The 20,207-nt window shown below is 51.3% G+C and overlaps 1 protein-coding gene across 4 annotated transcripts in view; it reads left to right on the top strand.

The window, feature by feature from the left end:
• MACROH2A1 (macroH2A.1 histone) overlaps window positions 1-15,891 on the top strand; it is a 71,237-nt gene extending 55,346 nt beyond the window's left edge. For all 4 annotated transcript variants that reach the window (XM_079704128.1, XM_079704130.1, XM_079704129.1 and 1 more), the window contains exons 6-8: window positions 3,143-3,232; window positions 5,775-5,949; window positions 15,114-15,891. In XM_079704128.1, the coding sequence (XP_079560254.1) occupies window positions 3,143-3,232; window positions 5,775-5,949; window positions 15,114-15,279 (431 nt within the window). In that variant the 3' untranslated portion in view covers window positions 15,280-15,891. The remainder of the gene's footprint in view (window positions 1-3,142; window positions 3,233-5,774; window positions 5,950-15,113) is intronic.
• Window positions 15,892-20,207: the final 4,316 nt, after the last annotated feature.

Below are 20,207 nucleotides of genomic sequence, written 5' to 3' on the forward strand. Positions count from 1 at the left end.
TGAAAGTGTTTCCTCAGAATTAGCCACACCAGGAGGTGGAGCTGGAGGCTTTGAGGCTGGCGGGCGCCAGACGGGGTAACATGCAGAGCCAACTGTCCCCCCCCACCCCCCGCCCCCAGAAGAGCCCAGTCCTTCCCAAACCATGAATGGAACCGGTCTCCTTGGCATAATGACAGTGCTAGTGCTTTTCTCTCTGACATGCTTGCCCTTAACCCACTCATATGCACAGGTTAGGCATGAGTAGCCTTGGTGACATGTAAGTAACTCGGGTCCGAGAGCTCGGCCAAGGTTACGTCGTACATCACTCATGGATGCTGTCACGGCAGGTCCAGACAACCTGACTGGCCAAGGAGGAAAGACGGTGCCAGGACCAGAACCCAGGTCTTCCAAAGCCCACCTCAGTGCTTTTTCTCAGCGAACCATTCCAAACTAGTACTGCACCCAGATCTCTTGCAATACCAAAACAATGATCAACCAGATTCACACATGGTCTCAATTGGTTCCAGTTCCCACTTTGATGTGTGAGAGGGGAAAAGAGGAAGCGAGGATGTACTCACTCCACTTCTCATACTCGGTGTGAATTCCTGAGTCCCGAGACTGCTGGAAGAAGGAATGCGAGTGCAGGAATGCTTAGCCCCAGTGATTAACTTTTACCCATCAAAAGTTCTTTCTAACAGTGAAATAGACCACAGGCTGAGCCTGACGTTTGTCCAAGCCTAAATTTTCGCTTGGGCTGGTTTGAACACTGATACTTATGCCTGCTTTCTAAGCATGAAATAATGCTCTTGTTCTCATGGGAGTAACACATGTTTATGCTTGGGGGCAAATAAGCCAATTGCCTTATGATTAACCCTGAAGTTAAGCCTAAAAAGCAAGAGTTTTACATTCAGAGTGTTGACAATACAGTTGAAATGGGCCTGTTTCTTGTTAAAAAGTACACGTGTGTCTACATGAACATGTGCATACATATGTGTGTGTAGGAGTCAAGTCCTGACCGGGTTGATTGCCTGCAATCTAGGGTTCAGTTTTTAAGTTTGGGAAATGCATTAAGTGTAATTTAACGTGCAAATTTCACTTCTAATTAAAGAAAGATTTAATTATAAGTAAAAATTTTAAAGTAAACACTCTTCCTAAGATAAAACACCTTTAATTATAAATCAGCCCATTTTCTTAATATTTTTCTATTTCAGAAAGGAGTTGGTAGTATTAATACAACACTGATTTTACTTTACCTTCCAAATTTCCCATTTCTCCTAAAGAGTAGATAGGATAGAGAATGTGGACCTGAAATAGTCCTGCCTGGAGCATGTTTGTATCCATCCTTCAAGCTGGAGGATGGGTGAGGAGGGAAGGCCAGACCAGGTACAGCTGGGCAGCAGCATTTGGGATCCAGCGGATTCAGACTTCGGATACATTTTTCTCGGTTGCATGGATATTTCAGGTGAACCTGTAATTGGGCCTCATTCACCTAGGTTGTACCCTCAAACTCTCCACTTTCTGGTGGGTGGAGTTGAGCCACGAGGCCCAAGCCTGCTCCCTTAAGCCCATTTGGCCACTGTCTCTGATGCTGAACTTTGTCAGAAAATGCAGAGGCTGCCACCACTGCCGGTAAAAACCTCTGAAGCAGATGTGTTTTCCCTCTGGACGCCTCTGCCATTTAAAGCCTACTTCACTGCTTTCCAAGACAGGTGAAGGCTTGTGGGCAGTCTGGGCTTATGAGGAGGGACGCTGGATCCCACCTTAGGGATCCCAAGTTAATCTCTGTCTGAAAGTCAGGCCTTCTCTTAGCCGAGAGCTCCTTGTGGGTGATGGCCTGCTGCTCACGTTCATTCAGGCCCCCAGACTTCCTAGAGTGGGGTGGCTTATAGGCAGTGCCTGCCATTAGCCCTGTGCCGTCTTATCTGTGACAGTGCCCAGGCTGTCTGCTTTTCCTTCTAGGCACTTCCTGGGGTTAGTTCACCCCACCAGAACAACATGCAAATGAGGCAGGTTTCTCTAAGATAATCAGTCCTGGTCATTCCAGGGTGAATCCAAAGAGAATCTGGGCTGGTGCATCCCAGTGCACCCTCACTGACCCATACCAGAATGTGCCAAGGGCACCTTGAATTTTCCAAGACAAATGGTGAATCTTAAGGGGAGTATTTTATCCTCTTGTGAGGAATGTACTTTAAAATGTGCACAACTGAGGAAGCAGAGCTTATGGAAGACTAAGACCCCATTCTGGCCAAACTTAAAAGGATGATTTTGACTGCTGCTTGCTGTCCCACAAGAGACGTTTAACCCACAGACCTTATAGGTGTTGGTAATCTTATTTGGGAACTTGGCTTTCATAACAAGAATTGATTACTTACCAAGTACCCTAATTCAAGAAGAATTGTTCCGTGTCTCCATTTGATTTTTTTTTTTTAATCTGACCCTGAACAGTTAGTCATCCTTCTTTAAGCATACAAGCTCATCTTTAAGCTCTGTTTCTGATGTTGCTCTCCTTTACCTAAAAAGATTCTGAATCATTTGTGTGATTAAGGAAATACTGTCTGAGGCCTTTTTTTTTTTTTTTTTTTTGTATTCACATATGACACCAAAGCTGCAAAATAGGAACTAAGCATGGTAATAATGCTGGCCCAAAGGTGGCCAAGTCTGAATGCTTTCTTCTGGGCCTGCCGCCAAGAGGAGAGCTAGCTGCTGATGGAAGCATGGTATGCTTCTTCTAAAACCTCCTTATTTGGGGCTTCTCCCCAGAGACAGAGAAGAAAATCCAGGGGGAGGCATCAGCCTTGGAAGCCGGCACCATCTGGTTTCTCACGCTGATGGAAAGCATGCAGGACAGGAGTGCTTGCAGAGAACAGGCGTCTCCCATTTCCCTCACATCTCTGGCGTGTCCAGGATCACCCCGAGTTACCCCCATATAAGAGGCAGCAAAGATAGCTCGGTGACCAGCAGTGCAGAGTGATAACTGGCCTATGGTGAATCTCTTCGAAACTTCACTTTTCTGACTCAGCCAGGGCTTTGTTCCTGTCTTGCAGCTGTCTGGAAATTTAGCCAGTCAGATCATTTTTAGTATGTAATCACCTGACATGCTAAGTGTCTGTGTGTGCCCTGAGACGCAAGGATGGCAATCTGACCTCGCCCTGTCCTTGTCTAGGAAACACGCTGGAGAAGAAGGGTGGCAAGGAGTTTGTGGAAGCTGTTCTGGAACTCCGGAAAAAGAACGGGCCCTTGGAAGTAGCTGGAGGTGAGGTGGGGAGGCACTGTGCTGATCTGGGCGTGGTGCATGCTGCCTTAGGGAAACCGTTTACAGGAGGACTTAGAATTCAGAGGTGCATGGCTATCTCCGAGACGGAGGCAGAAGAAAGCCTGTTAGACTTTTATCACATACAAATTGTCAGGGGAACTTAAGGGTTGTGGAAATCGCCTTTCCAAGTTTTTTCTTCATTACTTAAAATAGCTTCTAAGTGTTTGATGTCTAGCCCTCAAATTTTAAGCAGTTAGAGAAGCCAAGTTCGGCAAATCTAAGAGCTGAGAAGTATAGATAGGGATACTGAGCCATCTGCAAAATTGCTGATGAGAGATGCAAATGAATCATTTTCATTCAGCCATCTGTGTTTTTCATGAGAGAAATGTAAATATACATCTCTCATTTGCCAACTACACCTTTCCTGATAAGAGGGGTAAGAAGATGACTTGAAATGTGATGTGAGGAGAATTTACTGCCAAGAACTAGAGGCAGGGCACTTCTTACTGATGCCAGCCTGGATTTGGGGATTTTAGGTGGACACAGGGTTTCCCGAGCACCTGGGAGTCTGAACAGTGGGTGAGGCTGGCCACTCCCTCCCCTTTGGGCTCCAGTTTTCTCTTCTTACTAGATGGTTCCCAATTCTGTCTTTCCAATCCTGTTTATTTTTAAAATGAATCTTAATATGGACATCAACAGTTACTATGTGACAGCCACACAACCTTCTCTGAGGGTACCCCAGGCCTTACCTCTCTTTCCCCAGTGACTACGCACCAGCTCCCATCCTGGGCTAGTTACAGGTCCTGGCGGGGATAAGAGGGTGGCATTGCCTTTGACCTCTGCTCTGCCAGTTCTGTTTTGCCTGCAAAGGGCATGGCATTGCAGAGAGTTGGTGGGGGCACCATTACCGAGCTCTTGCAGGCAGTTCCCCGCTGGAACCGCCCACACTGAACAGGGAGGACACACAGCATAAACTACCCAGCCAGGGGCTCCTGGCCTTTCCTCAGCCCCTTACTGACACCTCTCTCTGTGCCAGCCCAGGGTCCTTCCTGTTGGTACTCCAGTTAAAGCCCATTTGGTGACCCTCAGCAGGAGGTGTGATAAGAGGTGGCCCTGATGCTGCCACACACCAAACTTAGCTGGTGACACTGGAGCCACAGCTGGTACAAACTCGTTAGACTTAGCACAGCTAAAGATATGTTTGCCTGTTTCAAAAACAAGAACACATTTCGTTCTTGATTTTAATATCTATTTTAGAAAATGTTTTAAAATATTTTTTAAGTATAAAGGAAATAATAGAACATATCCCTGTTCCGCTGTCCAAAGATAATCACTGCTAACACATTTCTTGTCTTTTGAATGCATAGTTTAGCAGTTACTTCTCACGTGGACATGCAGGTGAATTAAGCCCCCTAATCTCAAGCCCACAGTTCTTGAACCAGTCAGCAAGCAGAGCCAGGACTCAGAATCAGACTTGTGACTCTGGGATCAGAGCAGTTGCTACTGCAGCATGAGACACTTCCCATAAATCACTCTTCTCCAGGTTCTGCTAGCGACATACCATACCCATTAACAACCCAGACCCCTTGGATAGTGCTGATGGTGTTCTTCACAAAGTGGATTTAGAAAACACCTGGTCAAAAAAGTTTGGGTGTCTTACTGGAGCAGTGGGTAGAGACGTTAGTGTGCTCCTGTATAGAAGTCTACCAGGCAGCACTCACCAGACCCATTGGTTCCAGAACCACCTTCTTTACATTGCAACTTTTGGGACAGGAATCCTGGAACATGCTCTGGGAGACATGGGCTAGCCTGTTATATATTTCCTGGTAGGAGCAGACCCAAGACCAGTGTCTTCCGATCTGACAAGAGGCAGAGAATGAGAACAAATCTGGAAAGGCAGGTCTGCTATGGAGATCTGTAGTTGGAAAAAGGCTCCTCTTCTAGGAGAGGAAAATAGTTCCATCCTAAAAACACTGTCCAATTAATTCTGTCAAAAGTAACAGGATTGGTTAGTCAGGGAGAAGAACAGGGCAGCAGACATGCTATTTGGGTTACTTTCCCAGGAGGTTTATTCCAAACTGTGTCTGAGAGATTTATAGATATCGATACATCATAATTAAATTCACATGAATCCAGTTGAGGAAAGGGCAGTTGGAGACCCCCAAAAGGCAATTAATTGGAGGCTACAAACATTCTGACACATTTGGTCAAGTTAGATGGTTAAGGCTCGGCCTTCTGGGAGGGTAGGGAGAGGGTTTACTGTGACCTTGGCTAAAGTTCCTGGTGGCCATGCGTCCTAACGCCAACTTTCCAGGGGTGGGGGTTGGCTTGGCGTCCCCCCCACTCCGCCACCAAGGGAGGAGACTGCAGGACAAGCAGTTTCCAGCTCGAGCTTCCGGGCAGCAGGCAGCTGCAGCCCTCCTGGACCAGGTGGTCGCGGGGGGCCCGGGAAGACGTGCTGGAGAGCCGGCCTAGGCTCGGCACCTAGCGCGCGTGCTTTGCAGGGGGACCCAGCTCACTGCTTCTGTCTTGTTCCCTCCAGCCGCTGTCAGCGCAGGCCATGGCCTGCCCGCCAAGTTTGTGATCCACTGTAACAGTCCCATCTGGGGTGCAGACAAGTGTGAGGAACTTCTGGAAAAGACAGTGAAGAACTGCTTGGCCCTGGCGGATGACAAGAAGCTGAAGTCCATCGCCTTTCCATCCATCGGCAGCGGCAGGTAAGGGCCCATGGCCTGTCCCCCTGCATATGTGGCCCATGCTTGCAGGGAGCTCTGACTGTGCACATGGTCGGCTAAGGCTACTTTCAAGCACTTGCCTTTGTTGAGGAGACCGGAAGCTCAAAATCGGGCAGAACATTAAGTAATTGTGAGGGACAGTTGAAGAGATGTAGGGAGACAGGAAGCCTGAGGAGAGACTCAGACTTGAGCCGTGACAGCACATGTCATCACAGAAGGTGACCCTTGAAGGACACTAAGACCTTAGGTGGGTGGGGAGGCGTGAATGCAGGGATACTGAGCAGGAGAGCCCCTCCCAGACCCAGCCCATATAGCTGTGTTACAGTTCTGCCCCCGACCCCCAGCATCCTCTGGGCACAGCCCTCTGCCCCTTATCTTTGTATTCCCAGGCATCCTCCACCTCCCCAAAGCCTGCTTGCTCTCCCTGTGTCTCACTGCCCTGCTGATGAGGTGGATCTGAGTGGGCAGATACACGAGAGTGAAATAGGGCTGGGTCTCCCCCACCTCCCAGCCCTGAAATCTCCCCAGGGAGACTCACGGAAGTTGTGGGGAGCAGCACAACTGCCCCTAAGACAGACACACAACCCAGAGGGCCAGCACTGGAAGGGTGTAGTCCTTGAGCCACTGATGAGGCAGGCAGGATTCAGCCACAACCCCCAACCACACCCGCTTCTGGGTGGTGCACCCCCAGATGCCAGTACACAGCCCATCAGGTCCTGCCTGTCAGAGCAGCCCTGGGCTCAGGCCTGGCTAACCAGCTGCGTGATGGCATGCAAATTAACAACCCCCCCTCTGAGTCCAGCCCCCTACTCTGTAAAATAGATGTGATCGTCCCCCCACGCAGCATCTCAGGACTGCTCGGAAATTAAAGGAGCTCTCTGAAGGGAGCATGCTTTGAGAACTCTCTGCCACGATGAAGATGTGAGGGCTGCCTCTGAGGCTGTGTCTCACTGCCTGCCACATCTCCACGGTCCTGCCTACCAAGGGTCTGAGCAGCAGGCCTCTGGAAGGCTCGCCATCTGGGTGGGGCACGGAAGCAAAGGGAAACTGGCCTTCAGAGCTGCCGCAGCCCCGGACTCTGTGTCATCTCTGGGGCTTCCCATGCAGATCGGGAGCCTTCCAGGGTCTCTGCCATCAGTCCCTCCCAGTACCCGAGGAAGGCGGGCTGTGCAGTGGCAACACAGGTCCCAGCACACTGACGTCCTGTGACACTGCAGGCTGCACCGTCCTCCTGGGCGAGCCTGAGTCACAGTCCTCAGCACTATTCCGTGTGTGTATAGAAAGTTGCTCTTCTCAAAGCACGTCTCTTCCAAACCTATGAGCAGGACAGAGAGTGGATTTTGCTGTTTTTATCTTGGGCAGGCCTTGTAATTCTGCTTCCCTGAACAGTGCCATCACTGAGGGTCCCACATCCCAAGTGCCAGTGACAGAGCTAGTCTGGGGCGGAATTCCTGTCACATCTGCTCAAGCAGAGCTTAGTCGCTGTACCCAGAAGGCCTTGCTTACAGGCAGACAGGCACTGTGCCCCAGGGCTTCCTGTGGGCCACGGCAGTCACACGTGACTGGTGGACCCACCAGAGGACCTGATACGGGAAAAGATCTTCTTCTGGAGCCTCTGTCACTGCCTGCCTCCATCGGGGACAGAAGGAGCATTCCTCTGCAGTCCCTCCTGGAGGTGAGCTGTGGGCGCCGCACCTCCCCTCTCTTCCCCTCCTGGCCTTGGTCCTGGCCCTGCATTTCCGGGCAGCCGAGGCCACCCAGACCAGGTGCTCCTTTGTGTGAGGGCCCCTCAGTCCTCTGCACTGACAGTGGGCTCTCTTCTGGGGCTTACTAGCACAAAGAAGCTGGTGTGGGGGGAGGGGCCCTGAGCAGAGGACAGGTGAACATGCACACGGCCCCCAGCCTCACGTTCCCACGCTCACTCCGCCCTGTGCCGAGCTCTGCAGGGACATCCAGAGCTGACACGATGGTGGTTCTGGACTGCCATCTATGTTTCCCATCACCATACATCTTCATTCTGTTCGCTTCTGCCAAAAGCATCTGTTGAGCGTCATTTTAAAAGTCAGTACCATTTAAATGCCTGTTGAAAGCAAAGCCGACAGAGCTAGAGCATCTAACAGCCTTTTTCAGTCGGCTGTAAGCGCACCTGGCGAAGACGAGCATCCTTCATAAGCTGGTCAGCAAGCACCCAGCAGGTTGAACTTTCCTAGGAACTGTGGAGAGGTGTATAGGTGCCCGACTCAGTCCCAGAGTCAATTCAAGACCCCTTTTTTTTTTTTTAGCAAAGTGCTTTTGGATCTGAGCATAATTAGCTAACTTCCTGCTTCTCCCACCTTCCCAGCCGGCCACCTCCCATGGAAGTTCTGTTCTTCAGCACTGCGTTGCTGTGTGACCTTTGGTAAATGAATCACCCTCTCTGTCCCTGGCCTGCCTTATCAGCTAGTGAGGCTAAGGGACTGCCCTTCCTCACACACGGTTCTGAGGCTCAGTTAATTAGTGTTTCGGATGCACTTTGATCTACTCTGATGAAAGGTGGTTCCGAGGAGAGAAGCAATAGGAGCCTTTATTGGAGGTAATAATTTCATGCTCTTTCATATGACTAGTGGGAATTTTTAATTGAAGCGTAAAAGTCATGCCCATAAAAGAGCATCTGTTATTACAAACTTATTTACATTTTTCACGGAGTAAAAAGTTTTAAAAAATAATCAGTTGAAAGCTTTTAAGAGGGCGGAATGCCAAAGTCAAGCACATGTGCGTAGCCACCCAGCCCCACATCTGTCGGGCAGACCTTGCCCCACAGAGCCGTGTAAACAGCTGCCCTCTCTTTCATGAGCAAAGACTGGGATTATACTAGAGCCAGCCAGTAAATCACAGTGGGGTTTAGGAGGGGAAATAAAACAGCTTGTTTGTGGCATCCAGTGTCTCTGGCATAAAAGTCATTTGGAATTAAAACAATATAAATGCAAAACATTTTGGCAAAGAGCTGTGAGATCACTTTCTCTCAGCTGAGGCCTGGCATCTTGGGCATGTGGACGATGACCATAGCCCTACACTCCCTTCCTCCAGCCCATCGGCCCCCAAGATTGGGGGCCAATCTTAAAGCCCACTGGAGGCAAATGAGACCCGGGGTGTAACCCTGGCCTCGGGAAACCACCTCTGGCATCCGGACCTCCTGTCCTTGGGCATTCTGGTCACAATATTGATGGATACCCCGCTCCCTCCACCCTGTTTGACATTAGGGGACGACCCCTCTCCAGAGGGGCAGTACTTGGGGAATAGCTAGTTTGGGGCTTTGATTAAACTCTCCTTAGATTTATGAGCCTAAAAGGAAAGCCAGTTTGTTTTCTTGAAGCCACCACCTGTGGGTATTCATTGAGTCCCAGGCACTGTGCTAAACCCTTCATCTGCAGTATCTCACAACCCCGCAAAGTGAGCAGCACTATTAATTCCACTCAAAGGCAAAGAAACAGAAGCTTAGAGGGGTCAAGTCACTCACCAGAGGTCACACAGCGTGTACTTGGTAGAGCCAGTATTTGCTCAGAGGTCCTTGGCCTCAGTGCTCTCGGTATTAGGCACATGGCACCCCTGCCTCCTGTCCCCTTTGGTCAGCAGACTCACCTCCGAGCATCCTGCCAGAGGATCACCCCGCTGCCTCTGCACTCTCTGTGTGAGTGGATTCTAGAGAACCTTGGAAACACCTCTTGGAATTCCCTGACCTGCCCAGGCAGAGCTGTCAGCCTCCCTACCCCCTCGGTGTGGGCCTCAGAAGACAAATATAAAGGACAGAGAGACAAACTGAATTGGGGAGAATTACTTATTAACCCAAAACGTGAGCCCTGGAGTGAGAGAAGGTAAGAGGCCTCTGTTGGGTTGTGCTGCCCTGGCCTCTCTCTAGCTTTGGAGGCATTGGGCCCATCGCCATCCCCTTCTGAATTTTAGCTTCACCCTCTTATAACCCACTGCTCTCAGCTCAGGACCTTGATAGCCTGCCCTTTACCTCTGGATGGAGTAGTCTCTGGCTGGGCAGTTACTCAAAGCCAGACAGAACACAGGAAGGCCCAGGAGCACAGTGTGCGGGAAACCTAATCCCAGCAGAGGAGGGTCCACATGGGGTGACAGACATTTTGCCCACGTCACCCAGGCTGCCAAGATGCCCTGCCCTATCCATCTCCCAAATAGCCAAGACAATTAGACAGGGGGCCTGGTCCAGCAAAAAAAAAAAAAGAGTCCATCTAGAATCTACTTTAATTCCTATTTAGCCTTCAGGGTCAGGCTCCTAGTCTTTCTCCTCCAGAAAGTCCATCTGCGCTTTCCAACCCCCAGGACACAGCCTCTCCTCACAGCAATCTCTGGGTCCCTGATCAGGCCGCTCAGCACAGCCCCTGGCCTGGAGTCCTTTGCGTCTGCCCTGCCCTGCCCTGGAGGCTGAGCTCACCAGGAGCAGTGACGCTTGGCGATGCCCTACACGAGGAGGGGGCTCAGCACAGCTGGAGGGAGTAAATCCTCTCTGTGTTGTGGCCCTGTGAACCCGCGTCTCTGCCATCAGATGGGACAGTGGACAAGCAACCAATGTGTACAGCCCCCAGCCATCACTGAGCAGGTGACACAGGAGGGCACCAGGCGGAGGTAGCCCATGGGATCGCCTTGCAACAGCCAGGGAAACTGAGGTCTAAGACACTTGGGAAAGGCTGTTGCAGACACAGCTGGAGCGACTTCAGGGGGAAGTTCAGACACCTTCTTAGTCTGGTCAAGGCAATAAAAAACGTCGAAATCTAAGATAAACTCCATGTGGGGTGGGAAGTGCTTGGCCGCAGAGGAACTTAAGACATTTGGCATGAGCACAGCTGTCAGGGTCAGGAGCCGAATGGGAATAGGAGGGGCGCCCATCTCTCAGGGGGAGCAGCATCTGCATCACCACCACTGTCGTCACTGCCATCGCCGAGCAGTACCTCTTTTCCAGTGGAGGAAACTAATGCCAAGAGAGGTGAACGCCTGCTCCCAAGGGCAGCTAAGATTGAAACTGGAATCTGACTGGAGTGCAGAAGCCCTTATCTGCCCTTGCTCTAATGCGCCTTGAGGAGGTGCTGTCTGGTCTCATCCAGAAGGCAGACGCAGTACAGCGGTAGAACAGAATGACTGCCACAGAAGCAGTAAGCCTGAGATGGGGAGGAAGGCACAAAGACCTGGCCAAGTAGGGATGGCCGTTCAGAAGGGCTGTGGTTATTCAACAAAATGACCTAGCCAGCCAGCCAAGAGGCCACAAGGTGAGTGAGATGCACAGGCAAGCAACTCTCCTCAAGGTGGTCAGTACTGCACCAGGGGACCCCGACAGAGCCCCTGCCACACCGCAGCGTGCCAGCAGTCCTGGCCCACGGCCCTCCAAGAGAACTGGACGTCTCAGACCTGGGCAGCAGCCCTCTGGGGGCCTGATGCTGACTTCGTCAGCACAGGGAAGCAGCAAAGATAGCAGCAGTCACCCCGTCCTAGCTATCATGGGGTCTGGGGTTGGGAAGGCCATTTTCCACTGTGTGGGCCTTTAGAAAGACCCTTCGAGACTACCCACTTTAGAGATGACACTGTTGATTGAGGGCTCTCTGTACAGTATTTTGTTTGATACACACAGCCTCCCCAGATAATAAATACTTGATTACCTACCCCATTTCACCAGGTGGGGAAACAAGGCACAGAGACAGGGCCCAGACTCAAATCCCGTGTGGCTCCAGGCCACTGCGTGTGCCATAGCTACCCCTGTTTTGAGGGTGCAGGCCCTCTGCATGTAAAGCACGCTTGTGAAAGCATCCACTTCTACATTTCCATTTTATGACAAATACTTCTAACTGTGCCTACTAGAAAACATTTTTGGGACCCACCTGGAAACGTCAGGAAAGCCATCACCTCTTCCATTCCTTCCTGGTGGCTTGCGTGGTCCAGAGGGGCCATAGTCCCATGGCTAGGTCTCTTCTTTAGGCTGTGAGTGCCTCAGACAGAGGGATGGGTTTGTCAACAAGAGGTTTTCCTGGAAACAAATCATATTCACAGTTCACCCTACAGCAACCTTGAAGGACAAGGGCAGACCAGCCCAAGCTCCCTTAACAGTAGGACATCCAGGCTGGGAAAGGCTGGATGGGCTGCCGGTCTGTGACCTTTGATCCCGACCTTTCTTCCCAGTGCAGGTTCTTAACCTTTGGGCCCACCCTGAGTGCATGTAGAACAGTGGTTCTCAAAGCACGGTCCCCAGGCTCACCTCATCTGATTTCCTGGGCGGAGCCTGGCAGCCTGCATTTTGGCCGGCCCTCCGTAATCCTAACAGAGGCTAATGTTGAGAACTGTTGATGTAGAGGAACGGGAACTGATGTCCCTTCGGTCAGAGTCACACACCCCTTTTCAAGGGTCCAAGGCAGAGGAACAGAAAGCTGTGGGAGAAGGTCTGTGTCAGAAGGCGCTGGGCATAGGCGGAGTGACCAGCCTGCTGCGGGTGCTCCAGGGAGGCCCTGTGGCCACACCCTGCGTCTCCGCACCGCACCACATCTCCCCTGGCTCGGGCAGAGCGGCCACAGGGTGGCCTAAGGGCAGCTCACGAAGCCTGGGCCAGGGTCAGCTCAGGCTGGGTAAACACCAGAGATGGGCTGTGACCGTCAGGCCACACAACAGACAGCTTGCTCTTCAGGGAAGTTCCACAGGCCCTCACCTTGGCCCAGCTCACCTGAGACATGCAGGAGGGCACCCTTAGTGGGGGAGCTTGGGGCTGGTGGAGCATGGTCTCGGGCTTCCACTGCAGAGGCAACTCTTTGCAGTTCTCTCAGCCCCCGCCTAGCCAGGTCGTGCCCACAGGCCGAGCTCTGCCTGGGGCAGCGGCCCTCGGAGTCCCTGGCCTGAGCGCAGGCTGCTTCCAGTGGCGGGCCAGGCCCCACTGTCCTGCCGTAGCCTCGCAGCCCTACCCACTCCTGCCTGTCTGCCCAGGGGCTGCCGCCGCCTCAGGCTTTCATCACCAGGAACGAAACGAGTCCTTAGGGCAGCCCCTGTATTTACAGCAGGAGAATAAACACTTGCTCTTTGTGAGATGTTTAAAATGGGCCCTCATTCGGGTGACCCTGTGCCTGTGCTCCGCCATGGCTGGCCTGGCCCCTGCCTCAGGAGTAGGGTTGCTTGGAGGAAGGGCGGCCCCTATAAGGGTGCGAGCTGGGTGCCCCACGACACACTCACTGGGGAGAGGCCCTCAAAGCAGAAGGTCGGGTTCACTCCATCCAGCGCTTTCCAGCGTGTGTCTTGTTCCGGACGGTGTAGCCTTTGTGCTCCTCGACTCCTGTGAAAATAGTCAAGGCAGCCGAGCCACGTGTTGTGAGGACAGCTTCTTCCCAGACTGAGCCTGCAGGCCCCAAGTGGGGATGGGTGCGAGGGGGTGTCACCTGCCACGCGGGGTCCCCACCCTCCCCACTTCCAGCACAGCCTCTCTTCCCACCACCCTCCATCCCAGCCCGCCTTTTGGTCCCCCAACTCTGCTGGTGGACGGAGCCCCAGGGTCTCCTCAGGAGGAAGCCGCCTGTCTGGCAGCCCTGTCCTGGCCAGAACGCCCCTGCAGCTCTCTCTCAGACTCTGACCCTGATCTGGTTCACAGGCTCGTGTGTGCTGGCTGCCAGGCAGGAGTGCCTTGTGCCTGGGGGTGGGGGAGGCACCTGCACGTGAGGCGCCCCGACTCTAGGTCACACCCTACTACTGCCTGCAGGCTCCTCTGCACAGGCTGGGAACGGGCCTGGGGTGACACCCTTGTCCTCTAAAAAGGAACTTCACTTCTAAAGCATCCACGAATTGCTAGGGGTCCATTGTCAAGCTGGGTGAAGCCCTGTTTGATCAAAAACAAGTCGCAAGAATGGTTTTCTCCTTGGCTCTGAAAGGCTCTGAAAAACCCTGAGTGCTGACAGTAGAATAAGTGTGATCCTCAAAAAGAAGCCACTGAGGTGGTCCACAGCTCATGGCACTTAGCGAGTGAGCCTAGGAGAAATCTCGCATCTGACACATTTGAAAACCTCTCACCTGGCAGCAGGTACCCCATCCGAAGGAAAGCCCCGGCCGAAACTGGCAGGTTGACCCAGGACTTTGGACTCCACTGGACCCGCAGGCTCCGGGCAGACTGAAGACTAGATCTGCTTAGGAACAAAGAAATCCCCATGGAGACCAGCCCCTCACTCTCACCCTCAGTATCCTGGACTGTAAACCGGGGTCAGTAGGGATTTGAATCCAGGGCCACTGGCTCCAAAGTCCACGTTATTTCCCCCAGACTAGGCAAGTTGACACATTCCTGCCATGGTTCTCCTGGGTCCTCCTGCACCTGCAGCGTTGACCAGGAACAGCCCCAGCACACACACAGCAAGGAGCGCCCATCCTTCTGGTCCTGCTTTCAGATTCTGGCCTGAGTTCTAAGCCCCTGCCTCCAGAATTGCCACGTGACGTTTACTTTAAATGGAATTGTATGGGAATTCACACCAGTTTGGCTTGGAGACTGGGATGCTGTCCCTTGAGATGAAGAGCCTACTTGTCCCAGGGTCGTTCCCTGCATGCAGCTCCCCGAGGCCTGGGCCTATGGGGTGTCCAAGCTGGTGTGTGCCGGGAGGTGGATTCCTGCCACCCATGAAATCTGAAGGCCAGTGTGAAGGATGTAACCCTCTACTTGCATGGATGGAGGCTCGTGCTTCCTAGAGAAGCTCCAGCCTCCAGCCATCCCTGAAGCTGAGACCCCCGGGGGGCCTTTGGGAGCCTGGGCTGTGTCTCAAGCCCCATGCCAGTCCCGGTGGTGTTGGGAAAAGAACCGTGGGCGCTCACACTGCCTGCGGGAGACTACACTCAGCCCACACACCGCAAAACAGATTCTGTCGCCTTGCTGGCATGCTGCCTCTCAGAGCACAGCACATCCTCCTGCGGGTCATAGTTCTCTGTCTACTCATTCTTCCCCTGTCTGGTGGCACTGGGCTGTCTCACGCCTGTGTACAAGCAGCCAGAGGTCGAGTACCACTTGTGGACCCTGACCCAACACGAGGCCACGGCAGCACAGAGGGCCTCGAGGGGCTGCCGGAGGGAGGAGGTGGCCGGGGAGGGGGGCCTGTGGCCGCCATGGCCCCCTAGTTGCTGAGCCGCCGTCCTCTCTCTTGCAGGAACGGTTTTCCGAAGCAGACGGCAGCTCAGCTGATCCTGAAGGCCATCTCCAGTTACTTCGTGTCAACAATGTCCTCTTCCATCAAAACGGTGTATTTTGTGCTTTTTGACAGCGAGAGTATAGGCATCTACGTGCAGGAAATGGCCAAGCTGGACGCCAACTAGGCTGAGGAACTGCAGAACCAGCCCGCACCGTGCCCCCGCCTCCAATTTGAAAGAAAGAAAAGAAAAGAAAAAAAAGATTCCCTCCACTCCTAGTGGGAGGCGGGAACCCTTTCATTTTTTTTCAGTTTTGCTCATCTAGGGAAAATAAGGTTTTGGTTTCCAGTTTAATTGTTTTTGACCTTCTAAAATGTTTTTACGTTAGCACTGATAGTTGACATTACTGTTGTTAAGCACTGTGTTCCAGACCGTGTCTGACTTTAGTGTAACCTAGGAGATTTTATAGTTTTATTTTAATGAAATCCTGCTTGACGCAGAGCAGCGGGGAAAGCAGTGTCTTCTACGTGGGGCAGAGTCCAGGAAGCCCATTTTGTAACCGTGTGTCGTGGTGCTTTATTGTACACCCAGTGGCATTCTTTTTACTATAATGTTCCTTTTTTTCCCCCTCAAGAAGAAAAATCATGAATTTGCAGCAGACTTAATTTTTGTTTACTTTTTGTCTTAATGATGGATTTGAAAATGAAAGATTTAAAAGGCAGAACAGAATCTGTTGTCCTTAATTATATTTGCAATTTGGAATTCGTGTGAATTGATTTAGTAAAATGTTAAACTGTTGCGACTGGTGTGTTCCAAGTTATTGTGCCCTTGAGTCCTAAGTCAGTTTCTCTCGTCACAGGATGGGGCACCTTGGGTGGGGCAGCCCACCCCCAGGAAGTACCACAGTGGCCATTGCACCCCCGGGGTGGGGAGAGCATCTTCAGGCCCTGATCCCCATTTCATGGATGAGGAAGCAGATGTACCAAAAGCCATGTGGGTGGCAAGTGGGCGGCTGGTGCTCCAGCCCAGATCTCTAGCCCAGCTCTCTCCTGCTATCTGCCCCCTCCCAATGATCTCTCTGGCTCATGGCTGGACCCAGAGCCCCTGGGCCACTTGCCAGATGGAGCTACAGAAGCCTTGAGCCCTCTGCTGGGGCTGTGTTGGGCCTATTGTTCCTACAGGATGAGGCCCCTGTTGCCAGGAGCTTTCCAAAGTCAAGGTGCCACCACCAAGGCCCCCAAGACATGCTGTCACCTTTACCTGCCTTCTTGCAGCTGTGGGTGTTAGGGATGATCCCAGCTGCACCAGAGTAGCTTAACTCTGGTTACCTAAACTTGTTAGCAAGGACTTCCCTGGTGACACAGTGGTTAAGAATCCGCCTGCCAATGCAGGGGACACGGGTTTGATCCCTGGTCTGGGAAGATCCCACGTGTCACAGAGGAACTAAGCCCGTGTGCCACAACTACTGAGCCTGTGCTCTAGAGCCTGTGAACCACAACTACTGAGCCCGCATGCCACAGCTCCTGAAGCCCACGCGCCCCAGAGCCCGTGCTCTGCAACGAGAAGCCACCACAATGAGAAGTGCACGCACCGCAACGAAGAGTAGCCCGCTTGCTGCAACTAGAGAAACCCCGCGTGGCAACAAAGACCCAACGCAGCCAAAAATAAATAAAAATTAAACTTGTTAGCAAACGCAGACATTATTTGCTTTAGAAGGTACTTTCACCTTAATCTAAATTTGCCTAAAATGCACAGAAGACTGCTCTTGTCGCTTTAAAAATAAACGTGCCTGATTCTAAAGCAGACTTTACCCAGGAGGAACTACGCAGCACACTGCACATCATGGATGAATGTAAAGGATCGTTTTTCCTTTCCAAACTGTGCTTAATGAAATCAAAGTAGAATTCCTAAGCCATCACACAACTAATCTTTTCAGTTTAAAAGCAACATCTCACTCAAACCTGAAAGATTTTTCAAATTTTTCCTAAATGTAAGGTGTTATTAAAACTTTTACATTTTTTCCCCAAGATCTTTACTGGGTATAGAGGACATATTCCTACTATTGATTAGATTTTGGCAAAAAGAAGGTTTATCGTTGTCTTTTCAAGAAGATGCATCTTGGGATTAACATATACACACTACTATATATAAAATAGATAATCAAAAAGGACCTACTGTATAGCACAGGGAACTATACTTAGTATTCTCTAATAACCTAAATGGGAAAAGAATCTGAAAAAGAATAGATACGTGTATATGTATAACTGAATCACTTTGCTGTACACCTGAAACTAACACAACATTGTAAGCCAACTATACTCCAATATGAAAATAAAAACAATGAGAAGAAAAAGAAGATGCATCTTAAACATGATATCACTCCATAAATAATATCAGCAAACTGTCTGCCTGGACAAACCATACCAAGTAGCTATTCACCCAAGAGCGTTGTTTCTGCAGGTGGAATCTGCAGCATGTAGGGTGATGAGAAGTATGCTGTGGTTACTGTGAGTTTGTGATACTGATTATTTATTGTGTGCCTGGCACTGTGTTGAGTCTCTTGTGGGTACCATTCATTCTGTCCTTGTGATAACCCTGTAGGGCAGGGTCCTTTTGTTAGAGCCATTTTACAGCTGAGAACACCGAGGCTGCCAGAGATTGAGTAACTTGTGATCACACTGCTAATGTGACAACCAGATTCAAATACAGAAATGCTGACCACCGTGATAGGGCCCCAGACGGCACTCTCTAATCAGCAACAAAGAGAGTCCATTTGGCCTTGGTGCCATTTCCAACTCAGAAACCGAAACCCAGATGGAACGGAGGTTTAAATGGCTTCTAGGTAAATGGCGTTCATTTCCTTCACTCTGGAGAAGGAACACCTTAGAAGCCAATCCTGTGTTTAGTGGAGATCGTCCACTAGATGTCGCTAAAAGGATTGGGAAGTCAAGAGAGGAAAGGGCAGCAGGTTTCTGCTCTTCCTTGAGCTTGCACAAAAGAATAGATTGCATTTGTCAGGATTTGCGTGAATTATTTACCATAATCAGCTAAATGTTTCTAAACTTTCAATAATCCAGAGTGCGCTGTGCCCCTGAGATGTGGGCTCACTGAAGAAATTGTTTCCAATGAAACTGAGGGAAAGAGAGCCAACCCCCGGCCTGGGAGCCCCACCATCTCTAAACCACCCAGTCTGTTTTTAAAACTGGGATCAAAAATTGTTCTCTGATGTCAGCCTCATGTTTTCAGGGAAGAAAGAAAACAGCTCATTACTTTTTAAAAAAAAAAAAAGGTATAACTACAAGGAACCACTTGAAATATACACATACCTCAAATGAAGACAAGTTTGCAGTTAGTAAAGTTTACCAGAAGTGAAATTATTCTGTGAAGGGGGAAAACTGCAGGTTCTGGAGGGGTAACAGCTGTCCCGCCCTCCCCTTTGCCTTGAGCTCTGTCAGAAGCAGGCTTGCAGTGAGGGCTGTGGAGCGGAGCCACTCCTTCGGGGCCGCACAGCCTGCAATGCAGCCTGTGATGGTGGCAGTGGCAGAAACAGCCCCTCCCGCTTATTTCTGAGGATCAAACTTTGCCCTCGGCAGCTGGGCTCTGCCCTGAAAAATCCAGACGATTTCGTCAGCGTGCCTCATGAGCTCCCTTAAATGACATGTGAGATCTAACACAGCGCCATGGCTCCAACTGGGACCACACTGACAATAATAACTACTGTGTGTGTGTGTTTGTGTGCGCACGCGGCATCTCTGTGCACACAGGCACATGCGTGTGTACATGTACACGGGTCCTCTACATCCATCATTTCATCAACTTCTCATGACAACCCTATGAGGTTAACCATACTATCCCTATTTTACAGATTAGAAAGGTCACACAGCTGTCAGTGGTGGAATGGGGTTTGAACCCAGCTGTCTGACTCTACAAATAGAGCTCCTGGCCTTCTCCCCCTGGGACTGACCTCTCTTTTGGTATGCACCCACAAATTTTGCTCCAGTGAGGCAGGGCTTCTTGCCTATTCACTGACAGGTCCTGTGCAGCTGGCCCTGGGGGCATACACAGGACCTGTTGGATGATAGGCGGATAGAAACGTGTACTTAAATCAATCCAGTGGCCGAGAAAGGACTTATTGGGTGCTTACTATGAATGAAGCCTCCGATCAGGGCCTCCTGCAAAGGCAGGTAAGACACTGCTTCTGTCCAGCAGAGTGGGTGACCCACAGACTCAGCTGCTATATTGGCAGGGGCTCAGTGTGGGGAGCTGCACCCATGGGCACTCTGAGAGTGCTCAGGGAGGCTTTCTTGGAGCAGATAACCTAGAGCCAGACTTTGTGGGAAAGGTTGGACTCTTCTAGGCCAAGAGAGCAAGGTGATAGGTGACAAGTAGCAGGATGGTGCACAGGCATCTCGGCCCCAGCCGGGGAAGCTCGCTGTGTCCCTGTGCTGGGAAGCCCAGGGCTGCACCCCACTTGCAGCCAGGCAGCCATGTCAGCCCTGGCTCGACCCCCAGCCCTGCCCCTGGCATGTGGAGCTGTCCATCTGTGGATGTGTTTATCTGGCAGAATTCCTCCTTCCCGTTCAGGGTCAGGTGGCTGTGTTTGGTCACAGCTACAGTTAGCCCTGACAGAGAAAAGGAGGCAAGAAGCAAGAAACGAGAAGAGAAAAGGGGAAGGGGAAGGGGAAGGGGAGGAAACAAGAAATGGGCAGTAGTTTCCCTCTCTCATCCCATCACAAACCCCTGGAAGTCCTGAGGTCCCACGGCTGGGCTGGCCTGTTCTTAAGTCTTGCCTTTCTGGGGAAGGTGGAAGCCTGGGCCAGTCAATTCAGAGGGCAGGTAATCCCCTTGTTTCCTTATGTGTCACTCAGGCTGCATCGTCAATCACCCTGATTGGCCCAGCTCTCATCAGGGGCCGTGGTGGCTGGGGGATGGCACGGCCCATTTATTCATTAGCAAATGAGATGTTTAATTTTCACGGCCAGGCGCCACTGGCCAGTGTTATCTTGGGAGCTGGCCTTGGTGCCGCCTTGAAGCCATCCACCTGAAGGCACTGGGGGCGGGAGGAGGGTCTGGGGCCCAACCCTGGCCGAGAAGAAAGGGAAACGCTCAATGGC

This window comes from Hyperoodon ampullatus (genome assembly GCF_949752795.1).
Source record: "Hyperoodon ampullatus genome assembly, chromosome: 4".
In the NCBI taxonomy this organism is placed as follows: domain Eukaryota; kingdom Metazoa; phylum Chordata; class Mammalia; order Artiodactyla; family Ziphiidae; genus Hyperoodon; species Hyperoodon ampullatus.